Source organism: Lepidochelys kempii, chromosome 23 (assembly GCF_965140285.1).
Source record: "Lepidochelys kempii isolate rLepKem1 chromosome 23, rLepKem1.hap1, whole genome shotgun sequence".
Lineage (NCBI taxonomy): Eukaryota > Metazoa > Chordata > Testudines > Cheloniidae > Lepidochelys > Lepidochelys kempii.
This window is the reverse complement of record NC_136402.1, coordinates 8474017-8497689: the sequence shown is the minus strand read 5'-3', so window position 1 is coordinate 8497689 and position 23673 is coordinate 8474017. Positions and strand designations below refer to the sequence as shown.

Sequence of the window (23673 nt, the reverse complement as noted above, 5' to 3'; positions counted from 1 at the left end):
TGGAATGGATGGGAATGTGTACGCCCCCCGCCTGGCTCCCAGTGCCAGCCTGCGCCAGGGAAGCAGCTGCCAGGTGGGTGGCACCTGCAGGGGCCTAGTGGCTTGGCTTATTTTAAACAGAGCGAGGATAATTTTAGCAGCATGGGGGGGAGCCAAGCAGGGCCTGTGATCAGGAGGGGCTGTGGGAGGGAAGAGGGCGCATCCCGCCAGGCAGAATCCCTGGTCAGGCAGGGATGTGGGGGGAGTCACACTAGGGGGAGTCACACCAGGTAGAGCCCTTGGTCAGGATGGAGTGGGGGCATGTCACGCCAGACAGGCCCCTTGTCAAAAGAAGCTGGGGGGGGGGGGTCACACTGGGCAGGGCCCCTGGTCGGGGGGGCGGTGGGAGGGGATATGTCAGGCAGGACCTGTGGTCAGGAGGGGTGGGGTGGGGTGGGGACATGCCAGGCAGGGGTCCTGCCTCCCCGCCACACCTGTCTATCTCCCCAGGCTGTGACTGCTGGGGAGGCCTTTGGGGTGCTGGGCCAGGCTGGCTCCCATCGCTACCCACAGGCTCAGAGGGTCCCAGAGCCAGACTGCACCCCAGGGCAGGCTGGGTGGGGCTGTAGCCCATAGAACACTGGAGGTGAGCCGGGCAGAGGGATCTGGGGGCCATGCAGCGAGGGGGTGCGGGAACACAGAGGGGTCCAGAGCTCCAGGTGCAGCACAGACACCCCCAGGGGTTGCAGGCATGCAGAGGGCACAGGCCTGGGGGAGCAGATGGCGGGGCAGGGGCTGCTGGCACGGCAGGGGGCATTCTCACCAGCACTGGCATACTCCATCACCAGGTAGAGTGTTTTCTCCGTCTCTATCACCTCAAACAACTTCACTGTAATGAGAGACACAGGTCAAGGCCCAGCTCCCGACATCGCCCAGCGAGCCCCACTCTCACCCGCACAGCCCACATGGTGCCTGCTGCTGGGGCTCTGGTCGGGGTCTCTCCCATGGTGAGGCTGGAAGCTTCTTCACTCCCTGTGCAAGCCCCAGTGACCCTAGCTCCTGGTGGTGTGGACAGGGCGGCACTGTTACTCCCCACGCGGGATGGGGAGGGGCGTCTCTGAAAACGCCCTTCGCAGCACAGCATGGATCCCTTCCAGAGGGCTGGGGGCCATGACACTGCAGAGACAGCTCTGATCTGTGATGGCAAAAAGAAGGAAATTCCCAGGCAAACCCCTCAGCTCTGTTGCTAGGGGCTGCCCAGGCTCCCTGCACTCCGGAGCTCCCGCCCTTGGGCAGCTGGGGCAAAGGGAGTTGGGGTGACCCAGCCCCAACATCTGGAAATACTCGGGGAAGTTTTGCACAGTCACCAGCCTTCACTCTACCCCTCGCTGCTGCCTGTCTGCTCCCTCCACAGCTCTGCCCTGTCCAGAGCCCGCTTCGCTCCCAGAAGCCCTGGAGCCTGCGGACAGCCCCGGAGCCTGCGGACAGCCCCGGAGCCTGCAGACAGCCCCGGAGCCTGCAGACAGCCCCACGCGCCAGCCGGGAGACGGCAGACGTGCCCACAGCTGCATTGTCACAGACCAGAACCTCTGCACTCACACAGAGCGTGCTAGACCCTCCTCTGAAATATATGGGTCACAATCCCGCAAACACCCTCCTGGGATGGGCCTGACCCTCCCTCCCAAACCCCCTCATGGGCCGGGCCTGGCCCTCCTACACAATGTCCCCACAGGACGGCCCGACTCCCACCCAACACCTGTCCCAAATGTTCTCACAGGATGGGCCTGTCTCTCCCTTGCCCCAGACCCATCACTGGTCAGGCCTGCCCCTCCCCCACTCACACGCCATCACGGGAGGGGCCTGACCCTCCCGACCCCCACCCCACACACACACAGGAGGGCTCTGACCCCCTGTAGTTGATGGACCTGCAGGGGCAGTGCCCACCGAGCAGAGGTGCCAGGGCCCGGATCCCCTCAACTGGCAGAGGCTGTTGTGGCTGGGGGACGGGGTATTTGGGGCTGTCATTTGCTCAGGCCCCATTGCCCCCGTGCTGCTGAGCCCCAGAGCCAGACCCCCGGACCCCAGCTCACCGATGTTGGGGTGGTTCAGGCCCTTCATGATCCGCACTTCCCGGAAGAGCTGCAGGGGGCAGAGAGACGGGTGTGTGTGTGGGGGGGGGGTGTTAAACAGCCTCACAACTCCTCCTCACCTGCCCCACCACCTCTAGCCCCCCAGGGCCTTTCCCTCTAGGGGGCACTGGCTCCAGTCCAGCCCCACGGCAGGGGAGCAACTGGTTCAAGGGGACAGGGAATGAGACATGGGGCCTTTCCCCTCTGGGGGGCACTGGCTCCAATCTGACCCCATGGCTGGCGAGTAGCTGAGGGGGACAGGGAAGGGGACATGGGCTCTTTCCCCTCGGGGAGCGCTGGCTCCGATCTGACCCATGGCGGGCGAGTGGCTGAGGGGGACAGGGAAGGGGACATGGGCTCTTTCCCCTGGTGGGGGGGACGCTGGCTCTGATCTGGCCCATGGCTGGCGAGTGGCTGAGGGGGACAGGGAAGGGGACACGGGGCCTTTCCCCTCTGGGGGTGCCGGCTCCGATCTGACCCCATGGCGGGCGAGTGGCTGAGGGAGACAGGGAATGGAACATGGGCTCTTTCCCCTTGGGGAGCACTGGCTCTGATCTGGCCCTATGGCAGGGGATGGGCTGGCTCAGGGGTTTGTTCTCATCTGCTCCCCACCCACAGCTCCTTTGCTAATTAGCAGCCCCTGGAGATGCCTCTGGAGCAGCTGTTACCACAGCGACCAGTCTGGCCTCTGGGCACTAATTAGAGCAGTGATCTGAGGGAGGGGAGCCCGTGTCAATGCCAGGGGCTGGGGCAGCCAGTGTGGGCTGGGGCTGGTAGTGTCCCGAGGTGGGGGACAGGAGCGGGGCAGGTGTCCTGGGGTGGATGGGAAAGGGGGGCAGGTGCCGGGCGGGGTGGGTGTCCCAGATTAGCTGCGCGGAGAGGCGCAAGGCAGGGCCGAGGGATGGTTCCCTAGGATAGCGGGGTGGGGTGCTGGGTATGGGACCCAAGCTCACGGAGGAAGCACAGTGAGGAAGTCGCAGGCATGGGGAACCCAAATGCCAGGGCCAGAGCCCCCCCTCTCCCAGCCCAGAGCACAATGGGCTCTTTGTGAAGCCTGGGAACCCAGCCGCTGGCGTCGGAGCTGTGCCGTGGGCAGCCAGCGGGAGGTGGGGGGCAACCCCCATCCAGGGTGGCCTGGAGCTGCTGCCCGTCCTGCCAGTCCCAGGCCTGGCTACCTCTGTCCCTCCAGGCCCAGCCCCCGGGCAGCGCAGCCCCTGCCGGGACATTGCCCCCTCCCCAGGGCATGGGTCTGCCAGCACCTGCAGGGTGTGGGGCCCCTCCCCCTCCGCTCATGCTCACCTTCTGGAGGCTCGTGGGGTTCAGCTGCGTCTTGTCGATGATTTTTATTGCCACCTACAAACAAACCAGATTCTGGCTGGGGGGCGGGGGGGGGTTTTAGGGCACTCAGTGCCTGCGCCCCCCACTTCCCTCTTTGTGCCCCATACGCTCCTCCACTCCCCTGCCCCATCTGCACTTGTGCTATACTCCAGCAGCCCCTGACACCTCAACCGCTCCCACTCTTCCCAGTGCCCCCCCTTGGAGATCTCCCCTGTGCCCCCCCAACATCTGAGCTCCCCTGTGCACCCCCTCAGTTTACACTACCCCAGAGAGCCCCACTACGTCCCCCACCCTCCGTGGAGTGCTGCCACGTGGCTCCCCACGTCCCCTGCTCTCCCCGGAGCGCTGTCCCATGGGCCCCCCCCGCCCCGTATCCCTTACTTGCCCTCCCTAGCGCGCTGCCCCATGGCCCTCTGCAGCGCTGAGCCATTGCCCCTGCCCTCACTGGAGCGCTGCCCCATGACCACCCTATAGCCTCCAACCCCACAGAGTGCTGCCCCGTGGCCCCCGCAACCTCACCTCTCTGCCTGTCAGGATGTGCCGGGCCAGCTTGACCTTGGCGAAGTTGCCCTTGCCGATGGTTTTGAGGAGTCGGTAGTTGCCGATGTGGGGCTGCTCGTCGGTGCAGGAGGCGATGGAGTTCCGGCAGCGTGCACCCAGCGACCGGCTGGACCACGACGAGCCCTTCTCCGAACGGCTGCTGGCCAGGGTGGAGTGCTGCAGGGGAGAGAGACAGCGTCACCTGGGGGCAGGAGGGCACCAGGCGCTGCAGGGAAAGAGTCCTGGCTCCCAGCTTCCTGCTCTAATCGCCAGACCCCACTCCCCTCCCAGAGCTGGGGAGAGAACCCAGGAGTCTTGGCTCCCAGTCCCCCGCTCTAGCCACCAGACCCCACTCCCCTCCTGGGGCTAGTGCACAGTTTGGGTTCGAAGGCATGCTGCGGCCACTCAACAGCTGGGTTAAGTCAGCACAGGGGCCCCAGCCCCATGGTTTCTCCAGTCCCGAGTACCATGTGCCCAGCTGAGCAGGAAAGCCCAGTGGGGTGGAGGAGTCACTGTGCTACCAGAACCAACCGGATCCTGCCTCAGGACGATGGCACCGCACACGGCAACAGGGAGGGCAGGAAGATGCCCTCCAGCCCCCCCCCTCCAGCCCCCTTCCTGGGCACTGGCCAACTGGGAACGGGATCAGGAGTACCTCCCTAGCAAGGGACGCTCCAATGGGCAGCGCTCGGGGCACCATGCCTGTGACGAAGTGGGACTGTTCTTAATGTTTCCTCTGAATAGTGTGGGGGTGCCTCAGTTTCCCCTATGCAGTTCTTAAATCTCTAGGGGGTGGGATAAGGGCGTATGATCATTGCAGAGCCCTAGAGGGCAGGTGTGTACAGGGGTCTGGACACAGAGAATGGTCGACACCCTGTTTCCTGGCAACTGATGGCCTGGCCCTTCCCCGCTGCAAGGTGAGAGCTAAAGGGCTGGAGAACAAAGGAATCCGGTGACATCCTGGCCCGGGAAAGGGACAAAGCCCAGAGGAGGAGGGGCTGGAGAGAGTTTCAGTTTGGGGCTGGCTGGGGACATGGAGTGAAGTGCAGACGTGGTTGTCTGAGTCACTGCCCCCCAAAATGGACCCAGCCGAGGGGTCCCGTTCTCTGCCCCTGCAAGATCTGTTTTAGACCATGTTCCTGTCGTCTAATAAACCTCTGTTTTACTGGCTGGCTGAGAGTCACGTCTGACTGTGGAGAAGGGGGCAGGACCCTCTGAGCGGACTCGCTGTGTGAAGCGCACGGAGGGGCAGAGGATGCTGAATGCTCCGAGGTCAGATCCAGGAAGGTGGAAGCTGTGTGAGCTGTGTGTCCTGCAGACAGGCTGCTCACAGGAAGGCAACTGCCCCAGAGTCCTGACTGGCTTCATGGGGAGCAGTTCCAGAGCATCGCCCAGGGAGTCCGTGACAACTGGTGGCAGCGGTGGGATGTACTGCACCCCGTGGATGGCGCTTCCTGCAGTAAGTGACTGGGGAGCAGTAAAATGAAGGGGGATTGACAAGGACCAGGCGTGCTGAAGGCTCAGAGAGGAGCAGTTTAGGGGGGCGGTTAACCCCTGGGAGTGTGTGACCAGCGAGAAGGACTGTGCAGTAATGGGGTCACCCTGGGGACTGCGGTGAGCAGTCTCAGGGGTGGAGGAGCCTGCGGCTTGGTCCTGGGAGAGAGAAGGACTTTTGCAGTAACAAGGTTCCCCAGGGGATTGAAGCGAGCGGTCCCAGGGGCAGAGGAGTCTGCAGCTCGACCCTGGCAAAGAGGTGGTGACCTCGAGAAAGCTGGCATACTTGGGGTTCTCCCTGGAAACCGTGGGGAGCTGAGAGCACACAGGCCTGTGAGTCCACAACAACTTGCGAAGAGCGGAGTGATGGCCTATCACCGTCTCCTTAAGAAGGACATTGTAACCCTTTGCAAAAAGAGAGTGTTGAGCATTGGAAAGTTCACCAAAGCAGAGTTAATTGTGCAGCTGGAGGAGGATGACCGCTCTAAGGAACAGATTCCTGACCCAAATGGGGCTATAGCAGGATCCGGGAGCAGCTGGAGTGGTAGCCAGGCATCCCGAAAACTCCTGTCCCCAACCAGACGGGGGTCTTCACGATCAGGTTCCCCATCGGGGGATCGGAGACGGACGGGATTGGAGCTGAGTCCGAGAGAGCAAGAGGACTGTGAGAGACAGCGAGAGTCCAAGAAATAGCTGCAGAAGCAGCAGCAGCATGAACTGGCGGTGGTGGGGTGGAGAGGCCTAGGGGACCCCCCAGGGGTGAGTGGGGATAGACCCTGGGGGGTCAGTTCCGCAGGGAACCTTGAGACTAAATTGCTGCCCCTGGTTAAGGAGGGGGGGATATGGATGCCCACCTCACTGCCTTTGAGCAGGCTGGAGATTTGAACCGGGGGGACACTGCGGAAAAGCCCCAGTGTCTAGCTCCCTTGCTGGGTCCCAAGGCCATAGACTCCGTCAGCCAGGTGGGTGGGGAGGTGGACAGGCTCCCACTCCTGACCCCAACCTATATGTCTGTGTGGAGTTTCCTGGGGTCAGGCCCCTCGGACCTCCAGTGGGAGTGGAAGGTGATGGTCAATGGGGAGACATTTCTGGGGTGGCGAGATCCTGGGACAGAGAGAACCGTTGTCAGGCCCTGGGTGGTGCAGCCTCAGATGCTGAGGGGCTGTGTGAGCTGGGTGAGGGTCCCAGGGACGAAGCCCCTCGCCCTGCCTATGGCCCAGATCCCTGTGCAGACACAAGAGGGGTGGGGCTGGCTGGCCATTGGGGTGCTCTAGGATACCAGCTGCGAGACCCTGTTGTGGGGTGACTGTGTCTCTTTGGGACAGGATCCAGGCCCTGCTCCTGTAATGGCCAAGGGTTTGAATTTGAATCCAGGGAAAACAATGAGGGGAGAGGGAAATTGTCAGTGAAAATGCAGATGACCTGGCTGGCAGGGGGGAGGAACTGCTCGGCTCAGGCTACCTGCCTGTGTGTAACCAGACCCCTGGGGCTCCCCGCCTCCCTTGCACACTGGAGAGGGGGCTCACGCTGGCTCTGATGCTGTGAGGAAAGCAGGGAGCTCGCTGCCTACCCCAACTGGGACAGCAAGGGCAGCGCTGAGCACAGTGGGAGCTGAGACCCCAGCTGAGTGGGGGGAGACACAGGCAGGGCAGGGGATCTGTTGGGGGTGGCAAGGTGCTTGGTAAGAAAAGTCTGGATGAACCTAGGCAGCCTTATGAGCTGATGGCTTTGTCTAGTCAGCAGTGAGGGAAGGCGAGGAGAGTGGAAGACGAGTGTCCCTGGACCTTACCTGTTAGTTGGGTGGAGAATTGTGACAGTGAAGGAAACGTGCCTGTGTCTGTCAGGGGTATTGACTTGCCTATGGAGGGAGCTACCCTGATCTCCAAGTAGTTGTCTGTGACCAGCCTTGTGTGCAGGACAAGGGGAATGAGATCCCAAGCTGTGTGTCTGGGAAAGGAGAAAGTGTGTCCGGCTCTTCTTTGTCTGTGGAGCAGACAGAAGGGACCTTTCAGCCTGCGATGGTTGAGGGTCGTGCAGTTGTCTCAGAGTTTGTTCTGGATTCAGCTAAAGCCCAGGAAGAGAATGGTCCTAAGTTTGTGTCTGCTCGGGAGAATGGTACTGTAACTAGGTCACATCCAGTTAGTGTCTATGTAAAATCCCAGAGACCAGACAATTCTGGTGCTTGTATTTTGCCTGTTGCTAGTGTGTGGTAAAGGGAAGGAGAATGCTTCTGACCTTTTATCTAGGAAGTCTGTAAGTTTGCCTGAAAGGGGATTGTGTAAGAATCCGCCTGATGGGCCAGAGGTAATTCTGGATGTAAGTGAGACCCAGAAAGAGTCTGTTGTTGCTCAGGAAAGTGTTCCTCTAGAGCAAGCCCTAGGTAAAGAGGGTAAGAGCAGAATTTCTGTGAGGGGTGAATTGTTGCATAGAAAAGCCCCTAGGGAAAGGAATCCTCATGGAGTCTTTGCAAGCAGTTTACTGCAACTGAAGGGTGTGAAAGTGATTTAATCAAGAAAGTCTCTGTTCCTAACAGCCAGAAATTTTCTGTTGTGAATGGATCCACTGACTTTCCTGTTGAAAGATCCAGTGTGGAGAGCTTTGAGAAGGTCTCAGACGGAGTGAAAGCTGTTAAGAAAGTTAAACAGTCCTATAACCAAGTGGCTGTGTTTGGCCAGCTTGTTGGGGAGGCAAGGTTGTTGAGAAAGGAATGTCTCCATGCTAGTTCTGTAAGTGAACAGTATGTGGCCCAGGTCCAGATGGGGGCCCTTAACCAAGACAGACTGAATTGCAGCCCTCCAGACTGGAGCGTTGGGAGAAGACCCAATCCCAGTTTGACCCCCTGGGGTTTTGGGATGGCCAAAGGGCACAGGCCACATAAACCTTCCCACATGTGGCCTGCGAGTGCTATCGACCACCCCGACCTAAGGGAGGGCGTGAAACTGGAAGGGCCTGGTGTAACTCCCACCAAGGAATGGGAGAGATGCTGGGGCATCCATGGGAATGTTGGTGGCTTCTAACTTCCCCAGGTCACCGGCTAAAGTAACCCAGCTCAGTTCGATCTCAAAGGGAGGAGAGATGTGACGAAGTGGGACTGTTCTTAATGTTTCCTCTGAATAGTGTGGGGGTGCCTCAGTTTCCCCTATGCAGTTCTTAAGTATCTAGGTGGTGGGGTAAGGGTGTATGATCATTGCAGAGCCCTAGAGGGCAGGTATGTGCAGGGGTCTGGACACAGAGAATGGTCGACACTCTGTTTCCTGGCAACTGATGGCCTGGCCCTTCCCCGCTGCAAGGTGAGAGCTAAAGGGTTGGAGAACAAAGGAATCCGGTGACATCCTGGCCCGGGACAGGGACAAAGCCCAGAGGAGGAGGGGCTGGAGAGAGTTTCAGTTTGGGGCTGGCTGGGGACATAGAGTGAAGTGCAGACGTGGTTGTCTGAGTCACTGCCCCCCAAAATGGACCCAGCCGAGGGGTCCCGTTCTCTGCACCTGCAAGCTCTGTTATAGACCATGTTCCTGTCGTCTAATAAACTTCTGTTTTACTGGCTGGCTGAGAGTCACGTCTGACTGCGGAGAAGGGGGGCAGGACCCTCTGGCTTCCCCAGGAGCCCCGCCTGGGCGGACTCGCTGTGGGAAGTGCATGGAGGGGCAGAGGAGGCTGAATGCTCTGAGGTCAGATCCAGGAAGGTGGAAGCTGTGTGAGCTGTGTGTCCTGCAGACAGGCTCCTCACAGGAAGGCGACTGCCCCAGAGTCCTGACTCGCTTCGTAGGGAGCAGTTCCAGAGCATTGCCCAGGGACTCCGTGACAATGCCCGGCCCAGCAGCCAGAACTGCCCTCCGCCGCCGAGCCCTGGGGTCGGGCACCACTCGGGGCACCAGGCCTGGCCCGGCAACCGGAATCTCCTGCTGAACTCTGGGGCCAGGCCCAGCTGGAGGAGCAGGGGTGGGTCGTGCTGGGCAGCCGGGGGTGGGGAGATGCAGCAGGCCCCGCAGGGGAGGCTGCCTGCAGGGGTGGTGCAGAGCCCAGCCTGTTCAGAGTCGCTGCCCTTGCCGTGTCCTGCAGCCCGCACCAGCCCCTGGGAGCCACATCTGCAGCTTCAAGGAGACACCATCGATTCTCCCGTCCCCTGCCCCAGCTGCACCCAGCCAGGGAAGGGAGGGGGCAACAAGCAGTACCAGGAGAGTCCAGACAGCAAGAGTGCCTCCTGACTTCCCCCACACCCCCTCATACCTGCCACTGCCCCCCACCTCCTCCCAAGACCTGGCACTGCCCCCACACAACACAAAACCCCTCTCCACACAGTGCTGCTGTCCCCCACAACCCTCGCCCCTCAGTGCTACAAGCTCCCTATATTAGTACAGTAAAGGCACCCCCAAATCCCAGCCTGAGCCCGTCATGGCCTCCCCCCAATGTGCCCTGAACGTCCCTGTGCTCTCAGAGCTGCTGTCCCCAGCGAAGGGGGGCAGGCCGCGCCCAAGGAGCCGATCGCATTTACCCGCTCAGACAGCTCAGAGCAACTTGGCACAAAGAGCTTGCAGATGGACACCGGCAGCGCAGCCTGCAGACCGGGGGTGCCCAGCGCTCAGCACCCCACAGGCCGGGCACCCCCCCCCAGCACCACGGGGGGCCCAGCGCTCAGCACCCCCCGGCCCCGCAGGCCAGACTCCTCCTTCCCAGTACCCCACAGCCCTGCAAGTTGACATCTCCTGCCCAGCACCATGGGGTTGGGGTGGGCAGCACACAGCATCCCACAGGCCCGCAGGCTAGGCACCACCCCCCAGCACCCCACAGATCAGGCCGCTCCTGTTAACACCCATGTAGCCAGCCATAGGACAAAAAGGAGGTTAGTGGGTTACACATTATTGTAGTAGGTCATAAACCCAGTGTCCTTATTGAGATCATGACTTTTGGTGTCAATTCATAACTTTACTAAAGGTCCCAGGCTAGTCTTTCAAAAGTGTTGAGGAAGTTTCCTTTGAGGACGAGGAAGGAGAGTTCAGATAAAGAGTCACCGTGCTGTGAAAAGTGTTTCCCCACAGCCACGGGTGTTTTTGTCTTTTATCATTTTCCTGTGTGAGTTCATTTGAGAGCTCAGTGACCTTCTGGTTTCACCCGCATAGTAATTATTGGGGCGTTTAGTGCACACATTGTGATAGATGTGTAGGATCCATGGATCTGGAAAGGTGTGTTGTGGGGATCATTGTAGCGGTAGAAATATGGCTGCAGGTTTTGCATCTGTTGTTCTGGCAGGGTCTGGCGCTGTTTTGAGTTGGTGGGTCCTGCTCTGTGGGGAGCTTGCCTGTGATGATGAGCTTGGAGAGGCTGTGGGGTTGTTTGAAGGCCAGAAGAGGAGCTTCGGGAAATATTTCTTTCAGGGTGGGATCCCCATAGAGTACAGATTGTAGTTATTTAATGATACCCCATATGGGTGCCAGTGTGGGATGGTAGGTGACAACTAGGGGTATGCGGTCGGAGCGGGATTTATTTCTGTGCTGAAAAGGTTCTCTTGGGGTATTTGGGTGGCCCGTTCCATGGTGGGATCTACTTCCCTGGTGGAGTGTCCTTGTTTGATGAAGGTGGTTTTGGGTGTGTTAAGGTGTGTATCCTGGACTCTCTTCGCAGCATATTCTGTGGTATCTGAGAGCCTGGCTGTAGCTAACAGATTTCTTGGTGTTTGGGGTTGTTACAGAATCCGTGAAGGTACGTGTGGGGACCCGTGGGTTTCTTGTGTATAGTTGGCTGTAGGGTTCCATTGCTGAAGTGGATTGTGGTGTTCAGGAAAAGTTGATTCTGGTGTGGGAACATTCTAGAGAGAGTTTAATGGGCGGGGATGGGGTGGTGGCTGCTGAAGTTGTGGTGGAAACCTATGAGGGACTTTAGGTTGTCTGTCCAGAGGATGAAAATATCATGCATGTATCTCAGGTATATCATTGGCTTTTGTGGAGCATTTCTCCAGAAATTCTTCTCCATGGTGCCCCATGAAGAGGTTGGCATATTGGGGAACTATCCGAGCACCCATGGCTGTTCCCATGGTTTTTGACAAAGTATTGTTGAATGATAACTGTTCTGGGTGAGGATGAAAGGGATGAGGTTGGTGATGTGCTTGGGATGGACAGCTGAGGGCTGTCCAGTGTCTTGTAGATATTGAGGCAAGCACCTATGTCATCACTGTGAGGGATATTGGTGTATTGGGAGGTGACATACATGGTGACAAGGGTGGTGTTCAAAGGGAGGCTGTTACTGTTGCAGAATTTCTGGAGGAAGTCTATTGTTCCTTGGAGGAAGCCGGGCCTTTGTGTACTGAGTGGTTTGAGGGCGGTTTCTATGGGTTCTGATATTCCTTCAGAAAGAGTGTCAGGGCTGATGGGTCTGCCTGAGTTCCCTCATTTGTGCATCTTGGGAAGCACACAGAAGGTCCCTGGGGTGGGTTTGCGGGGGATGAAGTTGTAGAGTTTCTCTTGGAGTTGTTTGGGAAAGAATTTGATGATCTCCTTAAATTCCTGGGTGAATTGTGATGTGGCGTCTTCTTTGAGTACTTTATAGTAGCTGGTGTCAGAGAGCTGTCGGTTGGCCTTACTCTATCTGCTGGTCTGATCACTATCTGATCTTGTCCTCTCAGCAGTGGAGAGATTGGGGTGGATGTGATTGTTGATTGCAGAGCCATTTTTTTCCCCTGATGCAAGCCATGTAATGATCAAGTGTGTGGTTTTGTCCACTGTGGGGTGTCCAGTCAAGTTCCCCACAGAGCAGGACAGACCAATACCAAGTGGCACCAGACTCTGCCAGAACAACAGATGCCAAACCCACACCCATAGCTCCACTGCTATGATGGTCACTACTCCACACAACACACCTTTCAAGGTCCATGGGTCCTGGACATGCCTAGCACAATACATGGTGTAACCTCATCCAGTGCACTAAAAGCCCCAAAAATAATAATGCGGATGAAACCAGACAATCTCTGCGCTCTCAAATGAACTCACAAAGAAAACTGATAAAAGACAAACAGCACATCACCCGTGGGTGCACATTTCACAGAATGATCACTCCGTATCTGACCTCCCAGTCCTTGCTCCCAGGAACCCTGCACAACCCTTTCAAAAGATGAGCCTGAGAGCTTAAATTCATAACTTTACTTAATAAAGACCCTGGATTTATGGCTTATTTCAACAATCTGTAACCCACTAACCCCCCTTTTTTATCCTCTGCCTACAGGGCTACACGGGCCATTTCACCTTGAACGGTCTCTTAGAACATGGAGAGACAATATCCTAAGAACCACACAGCTACAATAAAATGTGTGTTAACTACTTATGCCAAACGATCTGGTCCACCTTTTATTTAGTTGTGACCCTCAGAACCTTTCCCAGCCCTGAAGAAGAGCTCTGTGTCGCTCAAAAGCTTGTCTCTCTCACCAACAGAAGTTGGTCTAATAAAACATATGACCTCATCTCATGACAGAACAAGGCGTAATGGTCTCAAGTTGCAGTGGGGGAGGGTTAGGTTGGATATTAGAAAAAACTTTTTCACTAGGAGGGTGGTTAAGCACTGGAATGGGTTACCTAGGGACGTGGTGGAATCTCCTTCCTTTGAGGTTTTTAAGGTCAGGCTTGACAAAGCCCTGGCTGGGATGATTTAGTTGGGGATTGGTCTTGCTTCGATCAGGGGGCTGGACTAGATGACCTGCTGAGGTTCCTTACAACCCTAATATGCTATGATTCTATGATCCACCTTGGCTCTCTAAAGTGCCAGGTAAGATTTAAGGCTAGAAGTGCTACATCGGCGCATCTGGTGAAGAGTGTCTCTGCTGAGGGGAGAGAGCTTAGGTTGGTGTAACTTGTGTCACTCAGGGGGGTGGCTTATTCACATCCCTGAGCACCATAAGTTATACCGAAGTAAGTGGTAATGTACACCTGGCCTAAGAGCTCTGGCCCTGTGAGCTCAGCTCTTAAGACTAACACCTGAGACCTCAGCCCATTGTTGCCCTCCAGCAGAGCCCTGCTGAGTTCACATGCTCTGTCTCTCCGGATCCTCTATGGGTCTCAGCCAGTCCTTAATCACCAGCCCTTCATATCTCCTGCTCTGCCCCACGAGCATTTTAACCCTTCGGCACCAACTGGGCAGCAATACCAAGTCAAATAAATCACTGCCATGCACATCATTCATACAAATATTACAGAAAATTCCCATTTTGGTCACACGTGGCCAACTGGAAATCCAGAGTTTCCAAGCGTTTGACTTTGCAACAGCAATCTTTTTGTAGTGAGTGTGTGTGTATGTCATCTCCTAAGTGTTTATAAAGGCAAACTGAAAACTTGAGTCCCATCCTATGGGACTGAACTGAACTGAGCCCTTCCTGGATCACAGGTCAGGCTGAGACCTTTACATCCACCACAAGGCGCGCTGCCTTTTGAGCTAATAGGGTCACTGGTAGTAGTGAGCTGTAGCTCACGAAAGCTTATGCTCAAATAAATTGGTTCGTCTCTAAGGTGCCACAAGTCCTCCTGTTCTTTTTGCGAATACAGACTAACACGGCCGCTACTCTGAAACCTAGTAGGAGACTGTTATCCTCCATGTGGACCAGCCACCAGAGGGGGGTGAGATTCACACTTGCCATTAGGTGTCACTACTATTTGCTGACAGCAGAGGACTTGTGAGACTCAGGACTCCTGGGTTCCATTGCAGGCAGCGGAGGGGAGGGGAGGGGAGGAGGCTGTAGTAGTTATAAACCCTTCTGCCCCTGTGCTCCCAGTCCGACCCTACCCGCCCTGCTTCCACCCTTCCTCTTGGGCTCCTGTCTTTGTTCCCCACTGTCAGTCTCTCCTGCTATTATCCCCACAGGCTGTCCCCACCCTTCTCCCCCACACCTGGGTCCAGCAGGGGGGCACTGACAACACAGGAGAGATGGTCTCCGGGCTCATAGGTCTGGGGCAGCCCTTGGCATGGGGGGCCAGATGAGTGGGGAGCAGAGAAAGTGCATTGGTTAGCAGGGGCAGAGGGAGGGCGTCGGCTGCTAGGCCAGTTGGCTGGGGGTCTTGGGGGGCAGTGGGAGGGCGCTGGTTGGTGGGGGCAGAGGTAAGGTGCCAGCAGGCAAGGAGGAGGGTGGGACTTGGCATGGGACAACGATAATCCTGTATCCACACCAGCCATTTCCCTGGGTGAGGGCTGCACTCCCAAGGGTAGGAGCAACTGGCAGCTGCAGCTCCGTGCCAAGCGCTGCAATCTCCTTGGAAGAGGAAGAGGGAGAGAGGAGGGGAGAGGGGAAGAGGGAGTGAGAGTGTGTGTGTGTGTGTCCCCACCCCAGACTCACATCAGCCACGGGCTCAGTACACCAGGGGCTCCCAGCCCAAGGCTCCCCGGCAGGCCACCCCAGGGCCCCGCTCCCCTGCTCGGTTCACGGGAGCCAGGAAGCCCCGGCGTCTGGTTCTACCCCAGCTGAGCGAGTGGCCCCCCTGCGGGCTGGGCTCGAGGTCACACAGTGAGCCCAGGTGTTCGCCTGCAGGGCCTGGCCCCTACGGAGCCCTCCGCACTGCAGGAGACTCCCGGGGCAGCCTGGCCCCAGCCCACAGAGCACGCAGGCCTGGCAAGGTGAGATGCCCAGCGCCTCATAGCTGCCATCCACAGGCCCTGAGCCTCACAATGGCTGGGCCCCCTGCAGGGCAGGCCAGGCTGCCCTCCCCTGACACCCAGGCCTGGAGAGTGATAGGGTCCTGCTCCCCAGGGACTCCCCTTCTGAACTCCACAAGCCCAAACCTGCTGGCACAGGGGGCATCATGGCCCCAGCACGGCCTCAGGCTTCTCCCTTCCAGCCTCAGCCTGGCATCTGGAACCTCAATGGCCCCACTGCGCTGACCAGCAGCATGGCCTAAGCATGGCTTAGAGACTAACCAATTTATTTGAGCATAAGCTTTCGTGAGCTACAGCTCACTTCATCGGATGCATACTGTGGAAAATACAGAAGATGTTTTTATACACACAAACCATGAAAAAATGTGTGTTTATCACTACAAAAGGTTTTCTCTCCCCCCACCCTACTTTCCTGCTGGTAATCAGATGTCAAGAATTATAACATTCAAAAACCAGTCGGAGAACACTTCAATCTCTCTGGTCACTCGATTTCTGATCTCAAAGTGACTATCCTTCAACAAAAAAACTTCGAAAACAGACTCCAACAAGAGACTGCTGAATTGGAATTAATTTGCAAATTGGATACAATTAACTTAGGCTTGAATAGAGACTGGGAAAGGTTGAGTTCTTATAAAAAGTAACCTATTTCCCCTTGTTTATTTCCCCCCCCCCCCCCAGACGTTCTTGTTAAACCCTGGATTTGTGCTGGAAATGGCCCACCTTGATTATCATACACATTGTAAGGAGAGTGATCACTTTAGATAAGCTATTACCAGCAGGAGAGTAGGGTGGGGGGAGAGAAAACCTTTTGTAGTGATAAACATCCATTTTTTCATGGTTTGTGTGTATAAAAACATCTTCGGTATTTTCCACGGTATGCATCCGCTGAAGCGAGCTGTAGCTCACGAAAGCTTATGCTCAAATAAATTGGTTAGTCTCTAAGGTGCCACAAGTCCTCCTTTTCGTTTTGCGAATACAGACTAACACGGCTGTTACTCTGAAACCAGTGCTACGGCTGGCGTTCATCCTGCAGCAACACACTTGAGGCCACTAAATGACACAACATTGGCCCTCGCCTCCTTCCCACCTGCCCTGGGACAGGGCAGAGAAATGAAAATGATGAAAGGTCTAGAGAACATGACCGACGAGGGAAGATTGAACAAACCCAATTCTTTCAGTCTGGAGAAGAGAAGGCTGAGAGGGGACATGATAACAGGTTTCAAGTACATAAAAGGCTTGTTACAAGGAGGAGGGGGAAAAATTGTTCTCTAACTTCTGAGGACAGGACAAGAAGCAATGGGCTTAAATTGCAGCCAGGGCGGTTTAGGTTGGACATTAGGAAAGCTTCCTGTCAGGGTGGTTAAGCACTGGAATAAATTACCTAGGGAGGTTGTGGAATTTCAGTCACTGGAGGTTTTTAGGAGCAGGTTAGACAAACACCTGACAGGGACGGTCTAGATAATACTCAGTCCTGCCACGAGTGCAGGGGACCGGACTAGATGACCTCTTGAGGTCTCTGCCAGTCCTATGATTCTAAGACTCAGGGGCATGAGCCAAGGCAGTGCCCAGGGCCATGGGCTCTGGGCAGAAGGGAGGTATTGCCAGCACAGAGGAGGAGCGGAATATCGCACAAGAAGATCTTGATGACATTGAAAACTGGAATAATAGAAATGGGATATTATTGAATAGTGCAAAGTGCAAGGTCATGTACTTAGGGACTAACAACAAGAATTTTTGCTATAAACTGGGGACTTACCAGTTGGAAGTGACACAGGAGGAGAAAGACCTGGGTGTATTGGTTAATCCCAGGAGGACTATGTATGATGCGGCTGTGAAAAAGGCTAACACAATCCTAGGATGCATCAGGTGAGGTATTTCCAGTAGAGACAGGGAAGTGTTAGTACCATTATACGAGGCACTGGTGAGACCTTATCAGGAATACTCTGTGTAGTTCTGGAGTCCCATGTTCAAGAAAGATGAATTCAAATGTGAACAGGTGCAGAGAAGGGCTACTAGGATGATCCGAGGAACGGAAAACCTACCTTGTGAGAGAAGGCTTGCCTTGTTTAGCCTAACCAAACGAAGGCTGAGGGGTGACGTGATTCCTCACTATAAACACATCTGAGCGATAAATAGAGGGAGGGAGAGGAGTTATTTAAGTTAAGGGCCAATACGGACACAAGAACAAATGGATACAAACTGGCCATCAACAAGTTTAGGCTTGAAATTAGACAAAGGTTTCTAACCGTCAGAGAAGTGAAGTTCTCGAGCAGCCTTCCAAGGGGAGCAGTGCAGGGCAAAAGTCCTACTTGGCTTCAAGACTGAGCTTGGTAAGATTATGGAGGGGATGGTTGGTTAGACTGCCTACAATGCCATGTGGCCCATCTGTGACTGCTGGTAGCAAATATCCCCAATAGCCAGAGATGGGGAGGGCTCTGAGTTACTACAGAGAAGTCTTTCCCAGGTGTCTGGCTCATGCGAACATGCTCAGGGTCCACTGATTGATGTATCTGGGGTCAGGAAGGAATTTTCTCCCAGGTCAGATTGGTAGAGACTCTGTGGGTTTTTCATCTTCCTCTGCAGCATGGGGCATGGGTCATTTGCAGGTTTAAACAAATGTAAATGGTGGATTCTCTGTAACTTGAAGTCTTTAAATCAAGATTTGAGGACTTCAGTAACTCAGCCAGAGGTTCTGGGTCTATTACAGGGTGGGTGGGGGAGGTTCTGTGGCCTGTGATGTGCAGGAGGTCAGACTAGATGAAGAAGAGGAGGTTACATACCAGTAACTGGAGGATCTTTGAGATGTGTGGTCCCTATCTGAATTCCACTGAAGGTTATACACATGCGCCCTGTGTCAGGGCTGGAGATTTTGGAAGCAGTAGCACCCATTGGTCCGCACATGTGCCTTTGCTCAGCCTCATGGTTTAGTTTGAGGCGATAAAGGGCAGGGTGGACTGACTGTGCCCTCAGTTCCTTCTCCACTGCAAATGGCACAGACCCGCAGCAGAGGGGAAGGAGGGTGGGACTGGAATTAGATAGGGACCACACCTCTCGAAGAAGCTCCAGTTACAGGTAAGTAACCTCCTCCTCCTTCAAGTGACTGTCTCTATTGTGTTCCCTTGAGGGTGATTAACAAGCAGCACCCAGTCAGGAGGAGGGTGCGAGGAAGAGGACAGAACTGTGGAATGGAGAACAGCTGTGCCGAACGAGGCATCCGTTGCAGGGTCGCACACCAAGGTGTAATGAGAAGAGAAGGTTCGTACCGAGCTCCACGGGGCCGCCCCACATGTCTGTAAGCGGCATGTCGTGAAACGTGGCCGTAGCCGATGCTTGTGCTCTTGTGGAATGGGCTCGTGCCCCAAGGGGCAGAGACAGTCCTGACAGCCAATAGCAGAGGGTAATGTGCGCCGAAACCCACTTAGAGATCCTCTGTGTGGAGATCGCCTGCCCCTTAATCCTGTCAGCTATCGCCATAAACAATCTAGGGGACTTGCTGAATGGTCAAGAGAGTGAAGGTGCCGCTCCTCTGCCGAGGCGCGAGGCTTTGGAAAGATGGCAGGTAAGCGTACGGGCTGGTTGACATGAAAACAGGATACAACCTTTGGCAGAAACTTGGGTGCAGACACAGAGAAACCTTGTCCTTAAGGAACGTGGGATCCGCTGTCATGGCCCCCAGTTTGCCTACCGTGAGATGGGTAGTAATAACTACCAGGAAGGCAGCCTTCATGGAAAGGAGAGACAGGGAGCAGGAGGCCAGAGGTTTGAAGGGTGATTTCACTGAGGGTGAGAGGACGAGGGTGAGATCCCACTGGGGGGTGATAGGTTGAACAGGTGGACAGGTCCGAAGGAAGCATTTCCAAGACCTGCCAGTCAAGGGGTACATAAAGACATACTGCCCCTCCACAGGGGATGGAAGGCACAGATGGAGTTGCCCGATGCCTTCAGGGACAGAGGGCAGTCCAGAAGAAGGGGAACATCCACATCCTCAGGGGAAAAACCCCTCTGCCGGGCCCTTGAGGGGAAACGCTTCCACTTGGCCTGATAGGAGCCTCATGGCCTCTTTCCTGCTACTAGAAAGGATGTCGTGCCCTGCCGACGAACAGTCCCATTCTTGTGAAGATGCCCACCCGAAAACCAAGCTTTTAGGGGGAGTGTCTGTGGATTGGGATGCCTGATCCTATCGCTGTGTTGTGCGAGCAGTTCCGGGAACATTGGCAGTGGAAGTGCGGGTGGGGGACACGCTGACATGTGGAGCAGGAGAAACCAGAACTGGCGAAGCCAAAATGGGGCAATTAGAATAACTGTGGCCCTCTCCCACCTGATCTTGTGGAGGATGTGAGTCAGGAGCAGTTGTGGGGCAAAGTTGTACGGGGTCTGGTCCAACTGGCAGAGGACGAGGGCATCACCTTGGGAATGGTCGCGGAGGCCCACTCTGGAGCAGTACGGGGTGCATCTGCTGTTGGTGTGGGAGGCAAAGAGGTCCCTGGTTGGAGTCTCCCATCGGGCGACAATGTCGCTGGCTCAAGTGTTGTGCAGTGCCCATTTGTGTTCGGCCATGAATTTCCTGCTCAGAGAGTCCGCAATCACGTTCTGAGTCTTGGGAAGACAGGCTGCTGACAACAGGATCTAGTAGGCGATGCACCAGTCCCATAGACAAACCACTTCCACACAGAGCGCTGGTGCCACGGGCCCCTTGTTTGTGGATGTAATAAATGGTGGTGACATGTCACTTCTGACATGACAAGAACATGACGGGAGCAAACGGAGGCGAGAAATACGCGGCACGCCCTTCACATCGCCCGAAGCTCCAGGATGTTGATGAGCATCCTGGATTCCCAAGCAGCCCAACTCCCATGTCACATGTTCGCCCATGTGGATGCCTCATCTGGCGAATCCATGACGATGGCGAATTGTGCTCTGAAAGGATGGAAGGAAGGGTTTCCCGGTGCAGAGTGACCCAGGTCCATCCACCAGTGGAGGGAGAAGAGTAACTCTGGGGGCGGGGGGAGGGGGAATGTCAACAAGAGGCCCATGGTATGTAGCAAGGGAGAATAGACCCTTTGGAGCCACAGCTAGAGTCAGCGAAGGCAAAGATGAGCGAAGGCGGTGACGGACATGCAAGCCACCACATGGCCAAGGAGGGAAAGGCAAGTCTGGACGGCAACAGAAGGACTGGTGACCACCTTGGCAATCAGCTCTTGGTAGGTAGGCTTGTGCTGAGATTGCATCATGCGGGCTCCTATGAATTCTAGTGACTGTGTGGGATCCAAAGTCGATTTTTCAATGTTAACGCTCACCCTAAGGGAAGGGAGGAGTCTGAGCAGCATGGAGGTTGAGGCTCGAGCTTCCCTTTTGCATGCCGCTGCTAGCAGCCAATCGTCGAGGCAGGGCCCCCTGACATTGGAGGTGGGTCTCCACTACAAAAAAAACCAAAAACCCACAGAACAGTGATAAGTCCAAATGGTAAGACCCTGAATTGGAAGTGTCGATGGCCTACAACAAACCTCGGGAACCTTCTGTGGGTTGGGTGGAGGTCTATATGAAAATGGGCATGCTGCATATTGAGAACCGTAAACCACTGGCCTTTTTCCAGCGACGGTATGATGGCTGCTAAGGTGAGTATATGAAACCTGGGCTCGTGTAGTAACTGATTGAGAAGACGCAGGTCCACAACTGGTCTCCATCCGCCATTCTTCTTGGGTACGAGGAAATACGTGGAATAGAATCCTGCGCCCTAAGAAGTCATCGGAACAGGTTCTACCGCTCCCCTCTGCGGTACGGAATCCACCTCTCGGGCGAGGATGCTGCCGTGAGAGTGGTCCCTGAGGTGGGGGCGCGGGTGAGGTAGCATCATGAACTCGATTGTACAGCCATGTCAAATGACATCCAGGACCTACTTGTCCTTTGCTATCGCACACCAAGCTGGTAAAAGGAGTGCTAGGCGCTCCCCAGACGGGGTGGGTCAGGTGCACGGTGGGAGGCAGCTCTCTTGGTGCCCTCCAAAATATCGCTTTTGCGAAGGCTGAGCATGAGATGTGGAAGGCTGTGATGGGGAGCCTGGAGAATGGGGCCGTTGGGTCTTCTGTCATGTGCGAGGAGGCTCATCGGCCGTTGATGGAAGAACTGAGGTGTTCTGAATCCTTGGCAGCAGGTGGAAGAACTCGTGCTTGGGTGCTAGTATGTAAATATCCAACGATCGTAGTGTGACTCTGGAATCCTTGAGGGAGTGGAGGGAATTGTCGGTTTTCTAGCTGAAGAGATGAGATTCATCAAAAGGGAGATCCTCTGAGGTATTCCTCCTCCTGACGTCCCCATAGCCACTGTGCACGAAGAGGTGTCTGCCACATCCACCGAGGCCTGGAATGTCACCCTCCCAATGAATCTGTCCTCCTCTAAGACAGTGGTTCTCAACCTTTCCAGGCTACTGTCCCCCTTTGAGGAGGCTGATCTGTCTTGTGTACCCCAAGTTTCACCTCACTTGAAAACTACTTTGCTTACAAAAATCAGACATAAAAATACAAAAGTGTCTCAGCACACTGTTTCTGAAAAATTGTCAGCTTTCTCATTTTTACTATATAATTATAAAATTAATCGATTGGAATATAAATATTGGACTTACATTTCAGTATATCGTATATAGAGCAGTATAAACAAGTCATTGTATGAAATTTTAGTTTGTACTGACTTTGCTATGTAGCCTGTTGTAAAGCTAGGCAAATATCTAGATGAGTTGATGTACCCCATGGAAGATTTCTGCATACCCCCAGGGGTACACATACCCCTGGCTGAGAACCACTGCTCTAAGATAGTCTGAAAGCAGGCAGAAGCCTCCTGGGAAGCTTGTCTGCAAAGTCCACCAACTTGCCATAAGTTATAAAGTCACATTTAGCAAATATTGCCAGGTAATTGGAAATCCGGAATTGAAGGCTGGACGAGAAGACTTTGCGACCCAAGAGGTCCAGTCACTTACCCTCCTTGTCTGCTGGGGGGAGTGCGGTGTTCTTGCCTGGCCTGCTCCATCACTGCTTGTATCACGAGGGAATTGGGTGGTGGGGTGCGAAAACAGAAACTCAGACCTCTTCACCAGTACATAGTACCTCTTCTCTGCCCCCTTGGGGGTGGGTACACAAGCGGCTGGAGTGTGCCAGACAGCTCGAATTGGTTGGAAAATGGCATCATGGATCAGTAGAGGCACGCTGGCTGGTACCAGGCATGGAAGGTGTCAAGAAGGTGGTGTTGTTTGTCCTGTACCTCCTTTGGTGGAATGGGGAGGGCCTCAGACACTCTGCGTAACCGGTCCTCGAACTGGTTGTCAGCCGGGAGTGAGGAGGGAACTGAAGACACAGCGGTGTCTGGAGAGGACGAAGGGAACTGCTCCTGTTCCTGAAGTACTGTTGGAGCCAGGCTGAGTGGCTCATCCTCCAACACCGGTTCCGAACGCCTACTCAGTAACAGCTGGAGCCGTAGCTGCTGGACCTATGGGTGCAGGGGGGGGGGGGGCTGCAGCACGCCCAGGCTTGAAGTGGTTCCCATCATATCCAGGGTTTACAGTTTGGTTCAATGGCTCTCAGCACCCCCACTGTAAAAACTGTTCCAGCACCCCTGGCTGGAGAGAAGAGATGGGCGACTCTTCCCTTGCTGAATGGGAAGGTTCCAGAGGTGGATACGGAGGCCAGGACCCTCAGTATGGCCAAGGAGATGGATCCGTCGGATGGTGCGGAGGGCCCCAAGGAACTGGGCACCAGAGGCTCCTTTCTTGGGGAAACAGAGGGTATTGCCACAGAGTTGGTGGAGCCTTCGGCTATTCATATCGACGGTAGGGGAGGAGCAGTCCCTGCCCTCTATCTGAATCCTCCATCGCTGAGAAGTCGGATGGTGATACCGGAGGAACTGTATAAGCCATAGGGGAAACAAAACCCGAAGAAGGTAAGTCCAGGGTAGGAGAGGGTACATCCCCAGGCACCGGCTGAAATGGAAGATGTGGACATCTCGCCTCCTCCAAAGCAAAGAGTTCCTGAGGCCCGAGTGCTGACTCTAGCCTCCCCAGCATCAGCGGTACGTGATCCAGTCGGAACCAGAGCCAGAACGGAGCACTGCCTTGGAACCGAAGGTTCCCTTGACTCCGCAGGTGCCAACCTGGAAGGCGTATGTGGCTCGGTGGATAGAACTGGCAGATCCGACACTCTCTGTGACTTCTTGTGCTTGTGAGTCTTGGAACAAGCCGCTTCCCTGTGGCTGGAACTCGTGGAAGGCGCGTTCTTTCTTGGGCCTGGACGAAGATTCCCTGCCATGCTTACGCGCATGCTTCCCAGCCTCACGACTAGGCCCCAGCATGGGTCCATAGCACTGGTCCCGGCCGAACCGCACTGGGTCTCCGTGGCAGGAGGCGCACTCCTGGGTTTCTCAGGCTGATGTACTGGGGGGCGGGGGGGAATCCCAGGCCTGGACCTGACTGCAGCCTCAGGGCAACCTCCATAAGGTGGTTCTTGAGGCGGAGAGCCCAACCTGCCCGGGTACAGCTTGGGAAGGAGAGGTGGATATGGCACCTGGAAGCAATGTGGGCTTTGGA

General features: G+C 55.6%; 1 protein-coding gene across 2 annotated transcripts in view; it reads right to left on the bottom strand.

The window, feature by feature from the left end:
• The window catches only part of MARK4 (microtubule affinity regulating kinase 4), a 60843-nt gene that overhangs the window by 26596 nt on the left and 10574 nt on the right, over positions 1-23673 (bottom strand). For both annotated transcript variants that reach the window (XM_073322246.2, XM_073322247.2), the window contains exons 2-5: positions 3966-4163; positions 3408-3461; positions 2070-2118; positions 803-868 (exon numbers count right to left, since the gene is read on the bottom strand). In XM_073322246.2, the coding sequence (XP_073178347.2) occupies positions 803-868; positions 2070-2118; positions 3408-3461; positions 3966-4163 (367 nt within the window). The remainder of the gene's footprint in view (positions 1-802; positions 869-2069; positions 2119-3407; positions 3462-3965; positions 4164-23673) is intronic.